The 26,242-nt window shown below is 33.7% G+C and overlaps 3 protein-coding genes across 3 annotated transcripts in view; 1 reads left to right on the forward strand and 2 right to left on the reverse strand.

Annotated features, from left to right (window-relative positions):
• Positions 1-275: 275 nt before the first annotated feature.
• On the reverse strand, positions 276-14,966 carry LOC143431387 (aminopeptidase N-like). Its single transcript, XM_076908091.1, has 10 exons — positions 14,443-14,966; positions 14,203-14,355; positions 11,113-11,744; positions 8,100-8,181; positions 4,720-5,371; positions 2,236-2,423; positions 1,799-1,966; positions 1,466-1,612; positions 1,130-1,205; positions 276-413 (listed from the first exon to the last, which is right to left on the reverse strand). The coding sequence occupies exons 1-10, from the start codon at positions 14,961-14,963 to the stop codon at positions 276-278; spliced, it is 2,757 nt and encodes a 918-aa protein (XP_076764206.1). The 5' UTR covers positions 14,964-14,966.
• The window catches only part of Med27 (mediator complex subunit 27), a 419,500-nt gene continuing 405,100 nt past the window's right edge, over positions 11,843-26,242 (forward strand). Inside the window, exon 1 of the mRNA XM_076908107.1 lies at positions 11,843-11,853. The gene's annotated coding sequence lies outside the window, so the exon portion shown is untranslated. The remainder of the gene's footprint in view (positions 11,854-26,242) is intronic.
• LOC143431162 (zinc finger MYM-type protein 1-like) lies at positions 18,411-20,546 on the reverse strand. The gene is made up of 2 exons (XM_076907719.1): positions 18,537-20,546; positions 18,411-18,449 (listed from the first exon to the last, which is right to left on the reverse strand). Exons 1-2 carry the CDS (start codon positions 20,544-20,546, stop codon positions 18,411-18,413), a joined length of 2,049 nt encoding a protein of 682 aa, XP_076763834.1.

A 26,242-nucleotide genomic window follows, 5' to 3' on the forward strand; every position in this document is an offset into this window, starting at 1 on the left:
ATTGTACATAGAAATTGTTACGCAGTAATAAACACATTTTACAGGAAAAATAAACACATTTAATTCTACATCTTTTCTCCATTCTGAAGGTATGAAAATCGCCTTCGAACTTGCGGATGGCAAACCTATTTGAAATAGTATAAATTGAAGAATTTCATATTCTCGAGTAATAAGTTCGACTGCGTTGCAAAATTTTGGAAAAATCAAGTGCGTCAACTCGCCAAATCCGAGAGGCTTGATTCATACCCACAGCATTAACCGTCGAATATGAATTATCACTGGAAACAGTTAGCTATGTTGGGCGCGTATCTTTTAACCCATTCTACGTTCTCCGTAGCTACGGACAGCGCTTTCTTTGCAGTACTCAACACCGATCCAAGTTGTTCTGAATTCCTTTCGACGAACGATTGTAACTGCAACGGGGATAAATTATTCATTAATTTTCGAAACTGATTCATCTATGAAAGCTGTCGTTGTACAAATATCTCAACAAAACTGTCGCATTTCGTGGTTTTCATCAACACGGTTTCGTGTTCTCTTGATGAATAATACATCTTCATTCTCGAACAGAAAATAGTATTTTATGCAATAATTGCCATTTGTAGTTACGTCACAACACGCGAAATACTTAACCCTAGAAGCGAAGAGACGGGAGACGAGAAACACGGCGGGGGAACCAGAAATGTTCGCCAACAGTCCAACACAACCTTAAGCTTTTAAAGCTCAAGATATCCATAAGGATTTCCCCACGATAAAAAGGAAGTTGAAAACATATGATCTGACTCTAAACTTTCTCTTCGTCTTCGAGGATTAAGACAAATATTTTTAGACATTTTCTACTCCTTGTCACTGAATCTAGGGAGTAACGTTAAGAATGAGGGGAGGAAAAAGAACAGTTTTCTATCAATTTCCAACCAGATGCGACATACATTCGCAATTATATCTCGGTTAACTTTTGTTCGTTACATCTTGGTCGTTAAAATAAATTATTTTAGTGTCATTAAACCACGGTTTTGATACATATTTTTTCAATCATGAATTTAAAAAATTCGAATATTAAATTCGCTACAAGCAGAAAACTATTTGTATGTGGCAAGAGTCGCGATGAGTTCGTACTAAGAATAATTACCATTTCCATTTGTTCTTCCGTGGTCATCGCATTCCCGATAGAAGTAATCATTTTGCCCAGAAAATCGTATCCTCTTCTGCAAAAGAAAATTCTCGTTTATTAGAAGTGTATTCGTGGCGGATGATGCAAATAGGTTCAAAGGTACAGTATTGCACACTTTGGTAGAGGTACAAATAGCTATATCGATTCTGAGTGATATTGCCATATTAACAAAAAATGGAATGCGACTGTCGCTGTCGAGAAAGTGAGTTATTTAGATGGTTTTAGATAGCTCCATGGCATTGTCCTCCAAAATTAATGCTATTTGCTATAGAAACGATCCTGGGTTATACGTACAATTTAATAATCTCATGCAAACTTGTTTCAACGAATTTCAAAACGTGATTCACGTTCTCTGTTTTTCCGGTTAGAACGGCATTCACTATCGTCATTCTCTGTTGTTTACGGACATTTTTCTCGTTCGTTATCGACAATTGGAGATGCCTGTAAAATCGATTACAAGATAAATTAAGAGTATATAAAAATACACAAATACAATATTAGAGTGACCGTAATTAATGCTAAAGAATGCGTTATTAATAAAATTAGTAAATCTGTTAGTAAAATATAAAGAAACCTGCAAATAATTATTCGTACTAATATTAATCAACATCCTTAAGAGAAGCTTACTGTTTAATAAAGGCAGATTTTCGTGTACAGCCAAGAGCTTGCAATAACAATTCTTGTTCGGTCTGAAGATCGGTATTTAGCCATCTCTTTCTCACCATGGTCCAATATTCCTCGCGTCCGTTCCGTATTGCTTCGCAATAAACGAAACTTTTAACATTTGGTGGTATTCTATAAGGTCGTTGGTTATATGTATTAAACTAGCACTAATTATGCGACAAAGTGAATGATTATTGAATAAATGTATTTATTGAAATGATTAGAGAGTCATTTTCTGTCGTGTTACGAAAATATTATCTTGAAGAAAGAGATAGTATTATCGTAGTATTTATAGAATATGCGATCGTCTTGACGAACGCGAATTTTAATTTATCTAATTACACATGAAGATTGTATTGTAACTTCATTAGAACGTAACATTATAAATTAATGATACGTACGCATTCTGAGGATTCTTGATCCAATTCAGGAATAGTGCCTCGGAAATGCTTAAGCAATCAGCATTGCGCAACAAACAGGAAGTCGATAATATCAGCTCTCTGTGTAACTTAGTTGTAAAATCTTCGTGCTCGGATTCGGTGAAATTCAGGTGCTCGTACATATTTCGCAACAAACGAACCGCGTAATCCTGTTATTAACAAGAAACATGATTTTCACAAATGTCAACAAGTCTCATTAACTTCGCTCTTTCCTATGTAAATTCATTTCCTCTTCAGTTCAATTATTATTGAATCATTAGGAGATAAGTAAGAAAATAACGAAACCGCTTCTGTTTTTTTTCAATTCAAGTAATTATTCGAAATAAAGTCTTAATGTCTCTCAGTGGCTAAGAGATAAGTACACATGAAAAGCGTAAATTTTTCGATAAAATATAAAATACGAAGTACAGTAGTATTATATAATAATTTAGTTGCCTTCATTTTGCATGTAACATTTAAATAATTGCACAGAATACATAGAACAAAAAGCAAACAACCACGCTCACCAAACAAACTTACTGTGTGGAATGAAAATGAATGTAGACTTGGAGAAGGTGCAACTTCCGCGATCAATAAAATAAATTGCGATAAACAGAAACATAAAAATATTCTTGAAATTATAAGTTTGCTTTGATAGAAATATAAGCGAACGTCCCTTCTCGCGTTACGAAGTCTCGACCAGCGGTCAAGGAGCAGGGTGACGTTGTTCCTTCGTATTTTGGCGCCATTCGCTCTCCAAAAACACAGTTCCGGGTTCTGAAGACCACCGAGAGAAAGACAACCAAGCATCTTCAAAGGGCACAAGAATTTGAGGGCAGTTAGTAAAGAGATTGTGTAGCGAATTGTGCATTAACACTCCGAACCCAGACTTTTAAAATCGATTTTTAAGAACAATATTTACTACCCAAAAAAGAAATGTATGAATATAGAATAAAGATAATAATTTATACAAAAACAGTGTAAAAATAATTTACATTCCAAAAATGAAATACTTATTTCTACAAAAATTCTTAGAATTCATAAAAGGGTAATGATTTTAGAGGAGTCTCGAGATTAGGTTAGGGTACTTTGGAGATGACTGTACCCATCCTCTGTTTTTACGAAACAAACATTATGTCCATAGAAATGTTCAGATTCCTGGGAAAATTTTGGGCATAATACATCGATCTTTCTTTTTTAATAACTTTTGAATAAACAATAATCTGTGGTTTGAACCTATTGAATGTTACTTAAGAGGGTGTACTTGATAACATGTGTCAAGGTCAAGAAATTTGGGTGTGAGAGTTTTTCGAAAGTTCAACTAAAAATCGGAATCTTGAGTTGTGCTTTCTGGATGTTTTTCTAACTCGAGAGTGCAGCATTGCAGCACAGGGACAACTCGAGAATAGTACCAAATCTGCATTTTGATTAATAGTCGAAGAGTAACTAAGTCGCAGCAACCGACAAATGAATATCATACCGTTCGTATTGATGGTTTGCTGCGAGAGCTCGCCGGAGTAAAAGGGTTAAAACGATGGAGTTAGCAAACCAGAGGTCCCTTTCAAGTACCAGTTTCAGCCTGGAAATCTTGCGTATCTTAAACCGTGACGAGTAATAAATTGTAGAAGAAACGTCTCGATTTTTAACAGTAGAAAGTGAAACTTAGATATTCAACTAATGGACCTACAGACTATTGTCATGAACAGTGGTGGCTCGTGGCTAACATTAATGGAGGTACTGCACCGTTCTACAAAGATTTATGTATGTTTTTCATAAACTGGGCGATGGCTACTGAAATTAAGTTTGAAGGTTATATATTGTTCAAGTATAGAAAAAGCATTAAAGAAAATAAAGACTCGTTATGTTAAATGTTATCTATATAAATTGGAAACTCTAACTGAAGTATCGGCTTATTCGCTGCTATTATTGCTACGGTTGAATGCTAATTTCAAAATGTATGTGGGGAGTGAAATGCGTGTAATATCAGATATAGTATTCGATTTCCAAGAAGCAACAAGAAGCGAGCTAGGTAAAAAGGTGAATGAGCGAGGCACTGAGCGTCTAGTCTCGAAATAATGTACATCTATATTGATAAAAATATATTGTTCATATTTTTTTGTTGATTCTCCTGTTCCATTTTATCCCACACGTATGTAACAAAGAAAAGTTTAGGTAATGGAATTTTGACATTTTGTAGCGTGGTTTCATTCAAAATTGCATAAAATAGTGGCACAATCGAATTACAACAGCAGCACGCTGTAGCAACTAATATTATACTACTAATACAACTAGTAGAGTAGACAATAAATCATTATTTCATTACTTCAACACTTTGTATGTAAATAGCTTCAAGGACGCATCTGCATCCAATGACACAAGGTTGAGAACTTCAAGCTTATATTATAGATTTGGTTTCAACAATCACACAAGCAATCGATTCTCTTTATATTGTTCTACGTTACTTACCTGGAAAGCTTGTTGCACATTCGGCACGCTGCTCAACATTTTGTTTAAAAATCTAAAATTATTTACAGCAGCAACCCACGGTTCGTATTCACGCTCCTGAATCAGATACTTGGAAAGATTAAACGGGATGGAATAATCCACGTAGCCCCCTCTGGCTAAATTGAAGGCGTCGTCTATAAGCGCGGCTCTATTCGCTCTGTGTACTTTATGGAAATGTTTCGAGTTCAAATAACGTGTGACCATCTGCCAATTTTTCTCGTCGTAATTCACTCGATAGTAACCAGTATGTTGAACATTAAATAGAACCCATTCGTCAGACGCGACGCCTTTGATACTCAAACTATCGTTCCCTGGCTGAAGCCAGTAGTTTGGCGCTGTTTTAGAAAAATTTGCCTGCTTCTCTGCGACGAAATTCACTGGGATCCACCATTCGAAAAACCGTCGATCCTTGTTCCAGCAGAACCGCTCTTGAGACAGCGCGATTTCCTGTGTTTCGTAATTTCTAGTCACCGTTAACAGTGGGTATCCCGGCTGATTTGCCCAGGATTCCATAACGTTTTTTATCGACACGTTGCTCTGCGATTGCCCCAGCTTTTCGGTGGAGTTTTGTAGGTGCTCGTAGAGATCGGTTGGTGTAGCTGCTCGATACGCCCTTTTGCGGACAATGCGAAAAACACGTAACGAATCAAATTACCTAACGTTGCTATTACAAACGTACTATAGATTTCCTATAAATATTTGTTATATTTCGAGATATATGAAAAATAATATGATCAAAAGGAAGTAAAGAATACAGAATCAATTGTTTTGTTTAAAGAGCTTCATGTTTCTAAAAAAAAAGAGTTATAAAAATCCCTTGGATTCGTATGTATTATTTATAAGTTCCGTTATCATGCAGATGGTGATTTTGCATGTAAAAATGAACAAATTTGCGTGAATCGAGTATTTTCAATCCCAGGCGTGTATTAACGAGTTGTATTAATGTCATGATAGGAACTGACACCATATTTGATAATTAAAGGTTACATCCTTTTTAACGGATGAAAATTCTTGCTCTTCGAATTAATGTCTGTCGATTTATAAATTTTCAAACAGAATTTTCTCAAAAATGATGTATCAAATAATACATTTTTTTTTGTTCAGCTGAGTTTTATACGTAAAATCAATTGTGAAACTTCATCAAGTGCAACTGTAATCCAGAGGAAAATGTAATGAAAGAATTAATGAATGTCTAAATTTCTATTTATTTAATAAATATCAAGGGAACAGAAATATTTCTTGACCAAAGCCAATCTAGAGATTCATTTTATACACATTCTATCGGACTATTTTTGCGTTAACCACGTACAAATGAAATAGAATTTAATAGAAATAATTGAAATCAATATTCAGACAAAACGATAAGGCAGTCATTCACAAATTTATTAATAATACTCAGGGACTCAATAATATGCAACTCCTGTAATGATTGCTATCAATCATTTTGGCAATGAGTTTAACATTCTTTTGTCTTAGTAATCCACGCACTCGTATCATTTTAATTTGCTGATACGTTGAGCCTATCTGCTCTTTATTTGGATACACCGTTTTAGTATGATTTCCTTAGCAGTTTTTTTAGTATTAAATTAATCTTGTTGTTTCGATAGAAAAGTAATCTGTAGTAATCTACAGTGGCAAAGCATACTTCACATTAAAATACTACAATACTACACTGAAATATTATGTTCAGATATTTAATTATTTATTCATTAGTCGGATAAAGTTTATATTATTTGTTTAACTTGTTAGTTAAAATTATTTTTTATTTGTTCAATAAAGATGAAGAAAACATTGATCTTAATAGACGCGATGAACTTATTTCTACTAGAATTTCGATATAAGAACAGAACAATTACTTTCGAGTTGAAATTAATTTAGAATTTATTTGTGTTGCAGTAAGATTAAACAGCAAGATTAACATTATTAGAAATTGTTAACGTTTATCACTATGTATAAAATATCACCTATGCAAATGAATTCTATGATTCTATTTAAAAGGAACAAAATTAACTTGTATATTTGTGTTTCGATCTAGAAAAAGTTATATTAAAATGTGGACTTAATCACCCTCTTTCTTTCGAAATCAATTAAGATCGCTGTTATGTAACTTCGTTATCATTAAGAAAGCGAATTATTCGGATGACATGCAAATTCATAACTAAAAAAAATTATCGATGATACTTCTTAGTATTTTTGAAGTGTCTATAGAAATCAGAGTCCTACTTACGATTTATCTTATTATTTTCTTACAGAAGAAAACGTACAGTCAACCCTCCTGTAACGTGATATTCTTACGATACGGTTTCAATATAACGCGGAGCTAAAATCGCGACAGCTCTTCTAATTTTCTACATGTACTAAACCGTATCTTGCCTTTTGTATTTGTCAAATTTTGTTTTACAACCGTATACATTAGAACTTGTTGCTCTGAAGATGCAATTTTCATTTAACGCAGAGCGAGTCAAACTGACTCATATTTTAATTATCTGTAAATATTAATTCGGATCGACTGCAAATATTAATTCAAAATTTGCAGTGCTACAAAAAATAACGTGAAAATTTTGTACTGTATCGATACAAATGAATATAAAAATATACGATTAAAATAAATATCCATATGTTATGCTTTCTTTCTCAGTAGACAAAAAGTCTAAAAATATTTTAGAATGCTTACGTCATTCGATGACGCGTTTGAATAACACACGGCGTTATTGTACTTTGAACATTTCTGCGTAAATTGCGATTTATTGTGAATTGAAGATGTAATCTAAATATTTTTGAATATTCCACAACTACATAATTGACAACAATGTTTTCGAGGATTTATTAATGATATTAGCAACTCTCAGAATTTTTAGCATGAAAGAAGGTAAAAATCTTATCTAACTTTTAAACTGATAAGATAATTTTCTCTTGGACAACAATTTCTTAACAACTGACTGAGTACTCTAGCACCCACTTGTAAGTTATTGAAGATCATACTCACTTTCAAGTATAAAGAGTAAGTTAAAAAGGACTTTGACCGTAATAAAACGTAATTGTAAATTTATGCATTATTGAAGATTACGTATTGTTGAAAATTTCCTGTAGCTGAAATAAGCGCAACAAATGAAAATATATGAAAATTATACAGTAAATAAGAATAAATGAGAAAAATCAACAGCGTTGCGAGAGACGTTTATGATAATCTGAGTCGCGTACTCACCTCCTATTACATCGTTGACCTAAATTACAGATTTTACGCCTAAGAATCATCTATTACTAGTATTAACACGATAGCGAATAATTGATCGCGTAAATAACGATTTTTTTTCAAGTGCAGTAGAAAATAACGTGCTTACATGTGTCTCAGATAATTTCGTAGGCCTTCTTGAAAAGCTGACTCACCAATCACATGCGAGATCATACGGATTACAGATGCACCTGAAACAAAACAATCAATTTCCTTCGAGACTTTTTATTAACACGTTCGCGGACAGTAAGCATTTCAATGAGCTGCAGAACTGGACAGGTGATTTCATCGGTTGACCATTACTTTAAAATGCATAATAATAAAAAAAAAATTAAAGTTATGTACAATGTCCACAGTTTAAATTCGCCCAAATTTTTTTGCAAATTAAATTCACCCTTTTGCAAATCAAGTGCTTCTACTTCCAAAAAGGGGCCAAATGTATATTTTCTTGTCGCTATGACAACGTTATTGTATTGTTGCAAATAGTCCAGAAGAACTTTTCTTTTTCTTTTTTTATTGCACAAGACTCAAGAAATACTATTTTCTTTTTTATAATATTTATAATATTAAATTAATAATATTTTAATATTTTCTTTTTTTATTCCACAAGACTCAGGAAATACGTGATTTTATGGGTCAGACAAGACACATCCTACGTTTGTTCACTGGAATTTCGCTACTTGCCCCATTTATTGTAGAGTATAAGACTTCTAATGTTCTTAACTCTGAAGAAAGAATTTGAAACGGAAATTTGAAAATATAATACTTACACCTTTATATCATTATGCCAGGCCCATTGCATCCGAAAAATTCAATTATATCACGAATCTATTACCTTATATACCTCCAATACATCATGACTATTTTTAAAAACTTCCTCGTATTGAAGTAAAGACTTTTTATTTGGTTTTCTTCACAGATTTAATAAAAATTGGTTCGACTCAATTGAAATCCCATATTTAGTATCTGATAAATGTATGATGTTCACATTTTGTGAACTTTAAAAGTGATTAAATCCATTCGAGGTCATCAAACGTATAGATCTCTTTTAACTTAATACTTTAGGAACGATCGCATTATAAACTTAAATCAATTTAATATTTAAAAAGCATAAAATAAGCGTATTAACGTATGCCAATAATTTTCAAACCATTCAAATACCAACCCTTAAACATAAAATGGACCTGCACCGCTTTAAAAAAACCAGCTCAATTGTAGAAATGAATAGGATACACGATACAAAATGTTAAGAAGGTGTATCGCATACCGTGTTACACTTTTGCAATAAACTATGAGAAAGCGGAAAAGATAGTTGTGATAAGGGTAGTTTAATCTGTTAGGTAAATGTTAAACTGTATAAAACAGAACACGAGCCAATAACAACTAGAATGGTAGCTCCCATTTAAGGATTATCTGTTTGTTTTATGACTTACGACGTTGCAATTTATGTTATGCACTCGTGCACTCGGAGAGATACTTCAAACGTTCGATTTATAGACCCAATAACGAGAATAGCGAACAAGATAATAAATTGTCCCATCCCATTATCTTTCTATCGAATTCTCTACAAAGACCGAGAAAATGCAGTATTGGCTGGATCTATTTGAAATAAATCAAATCTCCGTGCATCGAGATGTTTATTTATCTACGCTAATAACCATTTTGGAACTCCGATGAATTTCAGAAATAGATTTCAAAAAGAGAACTGTAAAACAGAGGTCAAGATAGACATGAAAATAGAGGCAAGATCATTCTACGACAGATGAGAGATTAAGCAACAAATCTTATTTATGATGTATTCCCGCAGTAACTGCATAAAGTTAATGTTCGAAACAGACGTATTTGTTATACTCTATAGTTATGTAAAATTTAGTAAAAAAATGTATCTCATAATTTTGCTCGCCCGATATGATAAAACTTAATTTTCTTTTCTCGAAAATATTAGGAAGTATTGTGAGCAATAGAAACCAAAATCAATACGAAAATAATAATAAATTTACTTCGAACATATACTTTACTTTATACGAAATTTAAAAATAGAGTTGATAATTTAAAAGCAGCTAAAGTGAAATTTTGAGATAATCGTGAACCTTCTCTGCAACACGTGCAATTTATATAAAAATTGTTTTTCGATGTGCTTGAAAATAACGAAGACAATCGAGGTAATTAAAGCCACTAATCCACCAGATATTGCAAAATATACTTTACCGATAATACAAAGAATTGGTTGAAAAGATTTATTCTCTACGATTAAGAAGAAAGTAAACAATATTCATTACTTGCACTAATTACGGAGATAAAAGTTCTATTTTGTGCAAATAGCTTTCATAAGAATCGATAAGAATTGTTAGCTTCCATATCCTATTTTTTAATACAATTTCGCAACCAGTAATAGAGATTGCGATATACGTATTTTACTTTTAACAGAATCGTAGGCATCGAATAAAATTGTGATCCGCTTGATGCGAAGTAACTCTTTATATTCTTACACGATTTGCTGTACTACGCGTTTCTTTTAATGCTGTGAAAATATACATAGACGTAATGACTAATGTTTAAAAAATGCTCAAATCAATTACGAGTATCAAATCATTTAAAAAATATTACGTAATGAAATTTAAATACAACTCAAAAGTCCGTCATTTTATTAAATACCATATGTATCACTTGTTTCTATAACTTTCTCTTCATTAACGAGTTACACGAACCCTTTTGCAAGGAGCTTCCACGACAATCAATTCCTCAGAGTAACTTCTACGATTTTGATGATACTCGAAGGGGTTGATAAGTAATTTCACATTCCACAATAACAGTGTACACCTACTGCATAAAGAAGGGAGTAGCGAACAAGCACGCAAAAATAAGCGAATCGAAACGAACTCTTATACAAGAAACAGACGACTTGCAAGATCAAACAAATGAACGATACAATCAGTCGTTAATATACGAGCTTAAACATTTCCATGTTCAAGAACTACCAAGTAACGAACAAGCTGTGAAAAATTAATTTGGCGAGCAACGACATTTTTGGGACTTACAACCCCAAAAAGCCAAACTCGAGGCGTTAATATTGCACGGTGAGACACAACACTCCCCGATTATTCAATCGAATTGGAACAAACCTTTTTTATACGAAACGAAATCGAGCATTGCCATAGTACTGGCAGGACTTCCGTCGCTCCGTCCGTTCATGGCCCTGTCATGATCCGCAGAATCTAGAAGCATCGCCGGTTGCAGCGTTTCCACCACGAACTTGTCCATCATTCGCCACGACGGTTGCACCATAGCCACCGCGAAGTGTTGGAAGTAAGAGGCGAATCCCTCTTTCAGCCACGCGACGTCCCAAAACGTGGGCGTAACGAGATTCCCGAACCAGGTGTGAGCATACTCGTGCGCCATGGTGGTGAGTCCGTCGAGCATGTATTTCGTGGGCGTGAGAGCAGCGTCGTGCAACACTACCGACTCTCTATACGTAATCATACCCCAGTTTTCCATCGCGTGAAAGTTGAAGTCGGGAACGGCAAATTGGTCCATTTTCCGAATTGGATTGGCGATACCAAGCCAGTCGTTCAAGAACGAGTATATCGATCGGCCTTGGTTCAACGCGAACGAGCCACGATGATCCATGGATCTACGTGTCCACATTCGGAAATCTCCGGAGACGTTCTTCAATGCCTCGGAGACAAATTCGTGCATAGCCCAGCCTACGAGGTACGTGGGCATTCGTGGCGTCTCCTTAAATCGATACTCTCTCCTATTTTGAAAAATAGTACATGAAAATTTCCTGTAAGTTGCTTTGATGTTGTTGCATCTCCACGCTATTCAATGTTATGATAACACGATTTATTATGTTTAGACACTGACTAGGATATCGTTAACGCAATCTTTCCTCATTGCAAATTCCTTAGGTTAGTACTGATAACGTTGTTCTACATCATCTCGAAATCTGTATTTATATTTCTCTTTATATTTATAGCGTAGTATGTACAAAAGATGTATTACAAAAATATTATTACTAAACGTGTTATTTTGTCGCTAAATTTGTTAAACTGTGTTATTAATATTTCATTTAATAATATATAATCAGTGACTTACGGGATTTAAAAAAGAAAATTAAATTTTAGTTGTTTAGTTTACAAATCGTTAGCTCAATTGTGGAAAAAGTACAACATTTCTAAATTTCTATTCAAAATATTAACGATACCTGAAGTGAAATAGCAATATCTACCATGAGTAACATATAAGTTCAACCCCGATTGGTTGAGAAGAGTAGTAGACCAACTGATGAAGTTGACGTAGCTATTCAAAATATTGTTGAAATTACCAAAGAACTAAATTTAAATCTAGAGAAAGAGATTTCGTTAGTTTGATTAACAGTCATTCAGTGCAGATGAGCAACAATGCATCGATGGAACTTAAGGACGGATGAAAAGATTTTTTTTAGAAGAAGAGGAATTAATTGAACAACCCAAACAATTTGAAACTGCGAAGATAGGTGAATATTTAAATATGATCCACAATGGATTAGCTATCTCGAAACTCGAGATTCATTCTGAACGATCTGTGAAAGTTACTAAAGCAGAACTACTGAATAATGATATTGCATGCTATGCTTTAATTTATGAAGAAAAGAAAAGGGCTAAAAGACAATTAAAAGATGCTAACTTTTGTGCTTCCATTGACTTACGCGAATAGCTTCGAAATCGATCAATCGTGTAATTCAAGGACTTACTGTATTTTTTGTATCTAAAGTTATTATCATAGGCATCGTGTAAAACAATTTCGCGTTAAGTTGTATCGTATGAAATGTCCGATTTTGGTTCACCGATACTTTAAGTTCCGTATTTACGAAAACGTTAAAATTTTCGGACACATCTTTTACGTAACTGTAAAGGCAGACCTTCATTTGTTAAATTCGGCCTTCTCTGGCTTTGTTTGCACATCCAATCAATTACGATTCGTTTTTCAACATGAATGAACGTGATTTTCGCATACTTTTCTTGTACGAGTGGAAAAGTGGTATAAACGAAGCAGCTGCTGCTCAAAGCATTAACGATGTATTTGGCCATGATGCTATCAATGAACCTACGATTCATCGATGGTATACAAAATTTGAAACCAGAGATGAAAGTCTTGGAAATGAACCTCGTGGATAGCTAGAGTGAGCATTACTAACGAGCAGTTCAAGTCCTCAGTTGAAGAAAATTCATGAAAAACAGTAAGAGAGTTGACTCGAGAGTTCGATGTGTCATGAAAATCTCACTTGAATTCGATTAGTAAAAAAACAAAAGTTGCATAAGTGAGTTCCATACGAATTGAACAATCGATAAAAGTTTCCTTGTCAGGAAATATGCGATTTGTTAAACTATCTTTGGATCGCATTATTACATCCAATGATAAATGGATTCTGTGCGACAATGGAAGAAGACGTACTGCACAATGATTAAACGCGGATGAGTCAATAGTCGGTGTGATTCGCTACAATTGTTTGAAACCGGAAGAAAGCGTAACAGCCGAGAAATACTGCATCGAAATTGAAAGAATGCAGTCAATTTCTTATTCGTCGGATCTATTATCAACAAATTTTCACATTCTTAAACATTTAAGTCCTCAAAGAATCATTTAAGTCCTTCAAGAATTAAGCAAATGTTAAGGGCACTATTAAAGAATTTATTAATACAAGAATGTCAGACTTTTATAAAAATGAAATTAAAAAATTAAAAACTTGTTGGAAAATAATGTGTGAAGGAATATTGTTCATTAAAGAACTTATATTCATTTAAAGTTGATCCTAAAAATCGGACATTTCATATGTTACAATTTAATAAAACAAATCTACAGAAATATTGTTGTTCACGGCAGTAAATACGTTATATTAGTTAAAAAGAAAATAAATTTAATGATCGTCAGTAAGCTTCAACAATACCAGGAGTCTTTCCACTAGACATGATTATGAACATTATCGAGAAGTGCTACATTTTATGTTCGCACACATGTAAAGACTTGAATCTTAGTAACAGTCGCGTCCGACAATCAGCGCAACGGTAGCGACCTGTAGCGGCGTGTTAGCTTTCAATTTCGAATTCACAGAATTCTGTTTCTGTCTCCTGTATTCATTTATAAACATCGACGATGGCATCATAAATACATTTTTATTACAACGCAGATATTGTATAAAAACGAATGTGAACGAAGCTCGAATTACTACGTACCCTGGTGTAATATAAGTAGGTCTGGTATTAGACGTTACCACGTGTCCGTCAACTTGAAAGTTGAATTGAAATATTGCTTTGAAACGCGGCTCGTCCATGCATGGGAACGCTCGACGCGCATAGGTGGGTGAGAATTGAGTGACCGCCATCCATCTAGAAAACTAATTGTTCTCAGAAGCGTCTCGAACGGTCGTGTTAATCGCCGCAGCGTTCGCCATTTAAATAATTCAATTACTGTACTTCGTTTCGTTGTTTTCGACGTAGTGGCTCCTGTAAAATCCGAACACGTCGTCTCGTATTTTACCGATAAACGACAACGTCAGCTTGTACTTATTAGGCTCCAACGTTTTCACACTTTTTATGTAATAAAATTGCCTCTGAGTATCGTAAAGATAGCAGCTGAGCGGTTCACTGGTGAAGTAGCGTTTGCCATCCGCAACAACCGCTCGTTCAAGAATCACCGATTGCTCTGAAATATGCAAACCATCGTTGTGCAGTATAATCGTGTTTCTTGGTTCGAGGATGTCCAAGTGCACTGTCATCCGTCCGTCGTACGAGAAGAGATGCTTGTCTTTCTTTATGTTGATCGTGTACTTTGTCGGAATTACTTGGCTCGGAAGTCTGTAGCACAGCTGCTCGACATCGCTTCGAGTTCTGTTCTCGTCGCATGTTAAAGTGTCGGGGCAAACGCCAAAAGGTGCGACCAATTCGAACGTGGCAATTGCACATACAAGAACGTAAAGACGCATTAGACACTTCATTTTCTTACGATCGCATTCGATCGACCAGTTTTCACTCTTCCAATCGGTATCGGAATATCACAGCTGTATCAAACCCAACGCACCTCTTAACAACATACAACATTTAACGCGAAGTACTGAATCCAAAGCAATTTCGTTTATCATCGATCGCTGGCATCAAGGCTTGCGATAGCGAAGATACAGTTTACTCGATCGAGCATTCAATCTGGTCGTAATTGATTTTGTTGGTCAATGGAAAATTCAATATTATTAGCTGCTGTTTGTACATGGACATTTTTTTTGTATTCTATCGAGGAAAATTGTGAATAAACTCCTAAAGTTAAGTGTATATTTTTTGCATAATTATTGTAATATAAAAATGTACATTTTACTATTGTATTTAGAATAAATCGTTTACGTAGCGTCACAAAAAAAATTATGCCACTAGGAAATCATGTACGATTCACTTCTGGTTTGAAAAGATCGTTACGTTGAAACAGTTTAATTATCGTAACAGAAATTAAAGACTGGTGTTCGATTTCGAAACAATTCTCCTGACTGTTATCGGAGTACAATCGTGGACAAGGGGGATTAAGGTAGCAAGTGCTTATTTTATTGCAATAGCAAGTAACAAAGAATAAACTTGTGGTCAAATCTACAAAAGTATGAATTTATCAAGCACATATGAGAGAGAGAATTCTTGAAATCTCTTTGTTGTTTGGAATCTTAGTGTTTGGATTTTTTTATTGCTTCCTTGCACTTTCATTGCAGTCTCAATAAAGTTGACACGTCTTGTGATTGATAGCTCGATCATGGACACAAATTTTAATTGGTTAACTAATGAATAAAATTACTTCGATTTTGTATGATAAAAGAATCTTCGAGTAATCTCAGTTAACTTTATTTGAAGGCCATAGTTAATCGAAGTTATCATTGGTTGTCGTCAAGGTATATAAAATTTATTTTTCAGTTAATTTTTTTTATACTAATTAACGTGTCCAACTGTTCCCAACTTTGTCCCGTTTTCTTTTTCCCGTTTTTTTTTCATTTTTCTCTTGGTGTGCACGAGCGACCTTGGCGACACAGTTATCAATGATTAAATTTAACTTAGTAGAATTAAATAGAAAAAATAATATAATAGAACTATAAATAAATAACTATAAATAAATAAATAGAATTTCTTCTATTCTAATGCATTTACAAACTTCATAATTACTCACCACAAGATTCATTTTTGTTTCTACGTTGACACGTTGAAATAATTCAACAGATATTTGTTAGAAAAGCTTGGACTGAACAATTTACTTGGATACTGACTTTTCTTGGTATAACTTCTTTTACAATTCGACCGTAATATAAAACACCCGCATGACATATTTGACACAGATCTTTAGGTATAAAGCTCAATGTAAATCTTTGTATTTAATCGGATACAATACGTGCCTGGAAATTCCGTATCACGCGCAAATAAATATGATTCACGACTTTGATCGAAACATTTTTGTTGCTTCCTAACGATACGAGGACGAATATCATACTTTTGGTCAGCTATTTATTTATTATAGCCAACATAGTGTTATTCGAGTGTTTTACTTTCATAGAGAAGCTATTAAATGTGGCGATAATAAAATGGAAATGTTTGGTAAATTGGTGTACAATTAATGGTCAATTATATGAATGGTTGTATGAATGTACTGGTTTGATAACGTTTTTTTTTAATTACTTCATTCATATATTGTGAGAAAAAGAGGGAGTAAGCGAGAGCGAGAGAGAGAGAGAGAGAGAGAGAGAGAGAAAGAAGGAAAGCTTCCGTAGACATGCAGAGCAATCAAAACTACTGAAGCAGTGATTAAAAAAAAAGTAAGATGGAAATATAATAAAAATCACTACGTTATGCTTGAATTATAATTTAACTTACTATGTTGGATAAGTAGAAATAAAGAATAAAACCAAAATATCTGGTTTTTGCTTACAAAATTGCATTTGTTTACGCATACTTATGCAAGAATTGTTGAAAATGACTCGTAAAATTTTAATAATTTCAATGCTCATGAATATACTGTACTTTATTCTACTTCTCTCAACAGATTCCTAAACATTTTGCACTAAGAAGACAGACTTACAGATAAGATAAGTCTGAAATAGTTTCACTACTATTTGTTATTTTGGTAAAATTAAAATAGTGTTTAAATAATTCCAGGATGTACATAAATTATATACTTTGCGACAGATCTTCATTATCATTATTGTTATTGTTTTAATAATGGCCGATCCCTCCTATTGATTAATCTCTGGCGAACTTACTACATTTTGAACGATTGGTATCCCTGTTTAAGTGCGTATAAAGTTGATTCAATTAGAAACTCGTATTCCTGAAAAAATACATGGTTTTCCTTTCTTCGATAGGAAATTGTTTTAAATTTTGCATTTTTTAAACTCTTGGAATTCTTTTAATCGAAAATATTACATCATTGCTTTACAAATATTTATAATTTGCCTATACTTCTGAAATATTCACGTCATTCCTATAAATAACAAACCGTAATTGTATTTAGCGCGGGCCTTGATATTTTAATTCGATGTATAATATCGTAATTTGATACATGTGCCAAGAGGCTTGAAAACTGATATCACCGTTAATAAGACTTCAGAGATAAGGCAATATCTCACATGTACTACTCATTCAGCACGATCTGAAAAGCGTGCACGATGTACTGTATACTTCGTACATTTCTTCGCTACGAACTCGATGAGATAGCGCGTAAGGAAAGCAATTGTGCGATAACAATTGTAGAAAAGTTATCTAAAAGCACAAAAGAAGCTAAACTACATGTGTCGTTATTTGTCATACACAGTTCATTTGTAATGGCGACACATTAAATGGTCAGTATTTAAATCATCTTTCGGTCAATATTTTATTACCAAGATAGTCAGTATAAAAATACTAAGCGGTAAGTTTAGGTTAGGTTAGGTTAGGTTAGGTTAGGTTAAATTAATAAACGGACAATATAAAGCAGAGAAAGAGAGTATTAATTCCAAATCGAAAAATAATGTTTTCGATTAATTGATATTATTTTCAAAGTACACTGGCTCTTCATATTGAAATATTGACCAAAGGGATTAAAATACTAACCAGTAAAATAAATTTGTAATATTTTTTGTTATTGTGTATTAGTAATGTAGTGCTGCTAATTATAGATACTTTTGTTTCAATTGAAACCATCTTACTCTATATCGAATCCTTACAAATATTTTTCGATCACAAAATCGTATTTAATGGTTGATTATATATGAATATATTTGAATATCTGAATATATTTCAATGTATCGACGTAGAAACCAGTGATAATTCATGGTTAAAATTAGCGGGGGTGCTGCTCCAGAAAATTTGCAGCCTTTGTTTTACGAATGAGTAAAAAGAAACGAACATGTACAAAAAGAAAATTTATTCAGAAACTTGATAAAATCCTAAAACAACAAAATCAAACATTTTTTACATATTTTAATCTAAATTATTACAATTCAAGCTATTCATTCGAAAATGAAATCCTTTCTTCTTGTTTTAATTTGTGCGAAAAGATCAATAATTTTCACCTTGATCTCTGGATGACAGCTGAGGAAATTTTTCTCCACCGATAGCACTGCAAGCGCGTTTAATCTTTCTGAATGCATACTGCTTTTTAGAAAAGTTTTTATTCTTTTGAATGTCGGAAAGCAGCGTTCCGTCTCTGGTGTAGTCATGGGAACCGTCAAGAGAATTCTTATCAGTTTTGTAATTTCACTAAGAACACCATCTAGATTATTTTCCGTGATATATTTGAGCAAGTCAATTAATTTCGAGTACCCATGAATATCAGACCTACGATAAAATACCTTTAGTTCGGTTTCAAGCTTTTCTTTGTCAATCATCGGATATGCTTCTGTGGTCAGTACTATTTCTTCCGTAGGATGTTCATTCTTAAAACTAGAGAAGTATTTCTTGTTGAACAATTTAGCAGCTATTAAGTGTTTAACGAAAGAATATCTGTCCACTATATCGACACATATACAGTCGCACACTTCATTAGCTTCTGCTGCGAGTGTCGTTGAAGGATTTTCACAATATTTAGACTCTCTTAATTCTATAATAGCAGTTTTGAAATCTGTTATATATTCTTGAACTTTAGACACAGTAATGTCTCGAGATTGCATTTGATTGTAAATTATTTCAACATGAGGCATAATCTGATGAAAAAGCTCTAACCAAAACTTGAAATTATCATCGTTCAGGTAATTTAAAATTCCTGTGGCTTCTGCAATGGTATCATCTGCATTTGACGTTGATTGAATTTCGGTAAGGCAGTCTTTTAACGATTGCAAATTTTCATGAACTCTGTTTATGTTGAAATCCCACTTTGTAGAGGATGGATGCGAAACACTGACGTCCATATACTTTTTGAGAGTGGTCACGCGTTGCGGTGATTTTGAGAAGAATGTTGAAATAGCCAGAATGTTCGAGAAAAATATTCTTGAGTTTTGTGAAATACTTGCCGCATTTCTCATTATAAAATTAAGCTGCTGCGCATAGCAGTGGATGAATTGTGCATTACTATAAACTGCTTTTACTTTTGCTTGAATTGCAACTTTTTTGCCCTTCGTTACATTTGCACCATCAAGTGTCTGAGCTATCAGTTTTTGTCCACTTCCTTGAAGGATTATGTCCAATTGTTCTAAAATACATTTTGCTATGCCATCTGTAGTTTGATTTTCTGGAATGAACAATCCCCAAAAACGTTCAAATATCTCTCCATTTAATACATAACGGAGAACAAGGACCATTTGAGCGTGTTCCGAAACATCTGTTATGTCATCAGCCATGACAGCAACAAAGGAAGTTTTTCTAATTTCTGCCCTTATCTCCTCATGGTATATTTGCAGCAGGCAGTCTAGTATCTCATTCTGAACAGTTTTAGAAACACCTTTGAAGACTGTATTTGTTTCTAAGTGGTTCATCAAATCCGAATCTAATTTAGATGCAAAATTTAATAATCCTCTAAATATCCCTGGATGTACCGAATCGTCATTTTCATCGTACCCATGCAAAGAAGTTTCAAAGTTTCCGCAAAAGAAAATGCAGTCTATTATTTTAGATAAAATTTCACGATTCTTTTTAACTTTTATGTTATGCTCACTGATGGAAAGTTTGTATGCCTCGCTAACTTTCTCCTTGATGCTTACGGCTCCTAAAAGTGACATTGAAACTACGTTATCAATGTGCTTCTTCGACTTCTCGTGCTTTTCAGTTTTTTCTTTCATTTTGTTTATATTCCTAAAACCGTCCCTTGTCCATGTTACATCACCCCCAAACAGCAAACACGGGAAGCAGAACAGTGCATTTTTTATTTCACAGCCGCAAAGCCAACTTTTCCGTTGGTACCATTCAGGATTAAAGCTACGAATATATTTTTTGTTGTTGCTTATGCCTGTTTGAGATATTAGCATGTCAGGTGTTGAACGACCCCGTCTCTTAAGCGTAAGTTTCTCATGGAGAGACAACTGCGTAAACTTGAGCTGCTGAAGTTCACTTACGGTCACAGAAGTTATTTCTTGGGAATGTAACGCCATGGTCAAAGTTTTCTGTAAAATAAGAGGACCGTAAAGCAATATGAATCAAATAGAATAGTTGGAAGCAGGATAATAATCTAATTATAGTATAGTAGCAGTATAAGAATAAAAATGAATAAAATAAATAATAAAATCGTAAATTATAAGAAAATAGAATAAAAAAAAGAAAAACCACCTTCCAGGAGCACGTCAGGATCGGAACTGCGGGAGCGACAGTGCTCTCTCCCCATTGTAACCTCGCGTGCAGCCTCCCAAGTGCGCATGCGCACAACAGTCAAACACCACGCCACCGGAACTGTTCGGCGTACAGTTCTATACAAAGATTCCTGTATCTTTTTTTATAAACTGGAGGATGATTACTGACATTAAGCTGAAGCGTTGTATATCGTACAAGTATAAGGAAAGAAGTAAATGAAAAGACACTCATTGTATTAAATGTATCGACAATGTCAAGTGAAAATAGGGGGTGCTGCAGTTCCACAGTGCCTACACGGGAGACGCCACTGGTAGAAACAAAAATGTATCTTGTATTAAGAAATAGAATCCTGGTGGTAAACGATTAAAGGGACCTATCGGTTCGAGCGAGCATCCGACTGCTTATACCTAGGGACCTGCAAGAAAAACACGTGCAGACTTTGCGTCGTCATATTTCATAACCCAATGACATCGTCGTTAATTTCCTGTGGAGTTTAATTTAAATTTCTTAACAACGAATATAGCAGCATAGTAATATTTTAAAAAATCATATAAAAACAATCAATAAGTATTTTTATCTAATTTTGCATGTATAATATTGAAAGCATGAACTTTCCACCAGAGATGTTTTAATAAGATTGTGTTACGTGGCAGTCACGTTTCGCTTGCGGCTGCTCTATTGGTTTCTTGCAGTATGAAAGAATGTTATATTTCTGCGAAGAAAACTATGTAACAGGCGAAGAAAAAATTATTTATTTAAAAAATTATTTTGATTTTATGCAAAGAGTCATTTGCGAGTTAAGAAAGAAACTACATGCATTTACATACATCAGCTGGCTTGCGAGCTGAGCTCATCACACGATTTGTATGATGTAAGAACAGCTGCGAGGTAGTCGTATGATGTGAATGGGTTAAGCGAGAGGATTTCAAGTTTTTTGTCGAGTATCCTCACTTTTCGTAGAGCTCGCGTAGTAGCAAAATGTTCTTCCAAGTTTTATAGTAAAGTGCATTACAGAAAGAATACCAGCGAACTCCTTTATTTTTTTATACCCATATCTAATGAGAAAAAGGTAGCATACGTTAATTAGCATATAGAGAATGTTTGAATACAAGTGATCATAAGTGAAAGAACTGGTGAAAAATGAAAATAAAGCGAAAACGAAGAGAAGAAAATTTTCCAAAATATGGCTGAAAATACGAGATAAGTAACAACCAATTAAAATGGCACTGCTATTTGTATTCAGTGAAGAGAGACTTGTACTGTGTTCGCGTTTTGATTTTAATCTGATGTATTGTCGATTTTCTTGGGAGTTCGTTTCAATTGTTCCTGCGATTTAGAAATTTCCATTTTCAGTATTTTACACGAGAAGAATATAATATCAAAAAAGATGTTCATAAAAAGCGCAAGAAATTCAAATTCTGAATATCTGATTTTACAATTCTACTGCTATCTTATTCTAATTCGTAGAAATGGCCCAGAAATGGGATCGGAGGTGGATAGAGTTAATGGTATATGATAAAATTTGTTATATTCTGCGTAAATTATTAATTTATATAATAAAATTAGCAAAATATATTCATTTCTATATAGTATGAATATCTATAATACAATATCCTATATATCCGTCGATATAACTATACATATCAAGGTGTATCATATTGAAAATTCAACAATATGCTTAAAATCAATGAACAATATTTATATTGTTACGTCACAGCGTCGACCGTTTTATTGGCGACGAATCAATGACGCGATGCTAACTTGGTTCTAAATGGACTGTACTTTTATTCGATTCAAATGCGTCCAAGTTCGACTTAACAATACCATCGAACTTATATATTAAATGAATTTTAACTGATTAGAAATGTGAAGGATATTCACCACACCTGTGGGACCATTGCTCGAGTTTAATATTTTCTACTGGACTCTCTAATGCCAGTAGATGGCGTTTAGAAGAGTATAGTGCTTTTATTTTGTCCAACAGAAAACTTTCCTTCCTATTATATTTTAAACAATCATTTTCCTCTCTCATACTCTTTTCATTGCTCCCTCCATGCATTCTCTTTACACTTTTTACATTTAATATCTTTGCATACAATTTTTTTTTTCTTAAGCTAAAATTCGTTATTCTTCTCTACATCTTCGTTAATCCTTTCTTCTCCCTTTTAGTCGTCTCTTACGACAATCAAAGGATACTGTGGGTAGGGGTATGTAGGACTGTCTTTCTATTTGCTTCGAGAGTAGACTTCTGGTTAGAAACGCATATAACTTACTTCTCTCTAGCACACATGTACAATGTATAAGATATTCAGTTATGTCAAAAGAACACTGATAAGTTTAGTTTGTAACAGATAAATATTTTTGTTTTTTCGCGTAATTATTCTATAACTTTAATATAATAAAAGGTTTAAATCCTACAAAATGTATTTAAAATCTATCATAAAAGGCAATGGCGTGCGGTGTCCTAATCTGCTGATAGGGAAGCTGTATTTTCATAAATAAACAAATACTAAAAATGACAAAAATAAACAGTTTATTTTGCTGTACATTCCCTTGTATTTTCTAAAATAGATGCAACATAAATATTCTGACAAAAATAATCGCACTGTATATATTTATTATTTGTATTTTAGAAAATACAAGGGAAACAACTCTTCTACAGCTTCCATGCACGCCGCTGATGAACGATGTATGGTGAGTGTGTATTTGCATTAGGACAAGCAGATTCATTAGTTGGCGAGAAAAGCGGACGCGATAGTTAATTGGTCAAGAAAATTTTAAAGAGATAATGAAAATAATTGCTTCAATCTATCAGTCATCTATAGGTACCAAGTGTGCCTTCGAGTGATACACACGTGAATTCTACATGTCCTAATCTTCGATCGTAACACGAAATAAACCCAAAAAGCGTCTCGACTTGAACAAAGCGACAACGAAACAATAGATTTAAAAGTGAATTTAGGCACATGTAGTAAAAGAATTATAAACCTTGACTCAAAACGCTTCTTGGATACTATTGTTTTTATAGACAGCTTTTACTAAATGTGTTTGATTTTTTAAACTAAATGATTCACAAAGGAATGGCCAACCGCTAATCGCTACGAAATGAGCTGATCTCGATCGACCTTTCCCTTGTTTTACAATTCTACATACATCTATAATAGTACGAATATTTATAATACAATATTCTCTATATCTACCTATATAATTTAATATACTAAAGAATAACGTGGGGAATACAATAATTCATTTAAAAGTAATGTAACTCGATGCAAAATTAATAACATAAAGGGCTATTGTTTTCTATATTCCGTTTCCTCTGCTCTCTTCATCTCTTTCCTCTCTTCTCTTCTTAAACATTTTCTTAGAAGAAATTCCTTAAATTTCACTTATTTTTCTCTAAATTTTTCTATATCCTTTCTATTGTCACACCTGCAACAGAAAGAAACAAACGATTAGCTAATTAATATATTATTTATTGCATATAGAATCTAGTAAATTTTAATAAATGTAATATCCCACAAAGTGATACAACAACAGTAATTATTACTAACTGTAGAGCTTGCGAACATATCTAATACATCTTGTAATTAAAAGTTATGTAATTTGTAGTATATACCTTATTTTTGAACTTGTTTTCTTCCAGGTAAGAAATTGGTTGATCAAAATTTTTGTAGGAGATTTTTGCTTTTCAATAATTCAACAAACAGAGAATGTACACTGTTTATCCATTCCTTGCTCTAATTTTTTATTAAATCGCACATTTTAGGAAATGGTCATTTTAGTAACAGCTACAGAACTGAACTCATGCCTCCGTGTCTTATATCTCTTATAAGTTTTTCTTATTAGTTTTTCTAGGAATTTGTTGTGAAAATCAGCGATGCAAGAAATCTATACAATGAAATGCATTAAGAATTTATTATTATACACATAAATTGAATTAAAGTTAAAAATTCATAAAAGCAAATATAATTACCAACAAGTGCTATTAATTTTTCATAGTTTCTCCAAGTCCTGAGTCTCTCTGGGTATGGTGTTATTCTTTAACTGTAGAATTGTATGTTTTTCAGAAATGTTGAGCCTTCAAAAGTGAGTAGTATGCTCTTCTTAAGGCTTTCTATATAACTTCCTCGGTTTTAGGGCTGATACTTTTCTTATGCACTTTGCATAAGTTATCTTGCAGGATAATGTCAAACATGACATTATTTCCCCAAGATTGGTTTCTGTGTAACAGATACGTTGGAAAAGGCCTTTCTTTCTTATTTTTTGTCTTGAAATGAAAAATGTTATATCCACATTGCATAGTGCTACTGCTATAGCTATGAGTATTAAGTTCTGTTTTTTTTCTTTTACATTTTTCTTGTTTCAAGGTGACAATTATTGATGCCGATTCTTTGTGTTGTGATGTGTATTTTATTTTCCTTTTGACCATGGTTCCGTTGTTGTTGGAAGTGTTTAAGTGTAGGAGATTCCGGAAAACCAAAAGCGTGGTCTCGAAAACAGTCGATTGATGATGAGCACAGAAAACATCGCCTTAATACAAAGGTCATTAGAAACGGCGTCAAGTTTCTCATTTAAATGTAATAAAATAAAAACTCTGGAGGTAGGCATAGCAAAATTATATGTGTAAATAGCGAAAAAGTTAATCCGCAGAACAGTGAATTATTATCACTCGATGTATGTCTCCGTGGTGAATTTTCTTGGTGATTTATTACTGTTACGTCAGAACAGGTACGTCACCAATCTTGGCGTTATTTATTAGGGGCTAAATATTCATTAGTCTTAGTTCGGTTCGGAGCAGCGATATTTATTTTGAGATCATAGCATTTGTAGTTTTTTTCGGTACTAGAATTTCCCTTCTCTGCGAGAAAATCCTTCGGTTGATTTATACTTTCGTTGTCTCATGTACTTCACAGCTGAAGTGTTTTTTAAGGTTATCGCTGATTACAGTCGTTGATGGAGACCCACGGAATTTCCGTGTGCATCACTTAAGGGCAATTCGATGCCTGAGAGCGAGCTCGGTTTGGGGACAGCCATTTAGTTCAGATTTTTGTCCAATCGCATAATTCGTTATATAAATTATATGTAGCATAATTCGCTAATAATAGCTGTTCCCCTCACCACTCGGTATAGTTTGATTTTGGAATCCGTGTGTCTCAATCTTTACAACGACATAGATTTGGAATTGTAATTTTTTTGGATCTTCGCTCGGATACTTTAGAACTGACTTAGCGCTCTAACGGTCGACACGTGCGAAATAAAGAGTATCACGGAATCGGAAGTTTAATTTGTTCCTTCCTTTATCAGAAAGGTGGTCCATTGCTCAGTAGAACATGGTTTTTTTCTGTAATTGTATAATATAACAACCATCGGTATTCGTCCTGATAACCCGTGGGCAATACCAAAAAATTGCAGTGGACGTTTCAAAGGCAATAGGTGCAAATTTTTTATATCTTTTAAATTTGAAAGTAAAGATTTGGACTCTGAAAAAGTAACAACA

The sequence above is a fragment of the Xylocopa sonorina genome, chromosome 17 (genome assembly GCF_050948175.1).
Source record: "Xylocopa sonorina isolate GNS202 chromosome 17, iyXylSono1_principal, whole genome shotgun sequence".
NCBI classification, from domain to species: domain Eukaryota; kingdom Metazoa; phylum Arthropoda; class Insecta; order Hymenoptera; family Apidae; genus Xylocopa; species Xylocopa sonorina.

What these genes read in the sequence shown, in the direction of transcription:
- LOC143431387 (XM_076908091.1), bottom strand. Translation starts at nt 14,963, where the DNA reads ATGAAGTGTCTAATGCGTCTTTACGTTCTTGTATGTGCAATTGCCACG. An exon ending in ATCAAGAATCCTCAGAATGC is followed by an intron (nt 1,967 to 2,235) that starts GTACGTATCATT and finishes ACGACCTTATAG; the next exon opens with AATACCACCAAATGTTAAAA. An exon ending in CGGAAGAACAAATGGAAATG is followed by an intron (nt 414 to 1,129) that starts GTAATTATTCTT and finishes TCCCCGTTGCAG; the next exon opens with TTACAATCGTTCGTCGAAAG.
- LOC143431162 (XM_076907719.1), bottom strand. Translation starts at nt 20,546, where the DNA reads ATGGCGTTACATTCCCAAGAAATAACTTCTGTGACCGTAAGTGAACTT. An exon ending in GCTGTCATCCAGAGATCAAG is followed by an intron (nt 18,450 to 18,536) that starts GTGAAAATTATT and finishes GTAATAATTTAG; the next exon opens with ATTAAAATATGTAAAAAATG.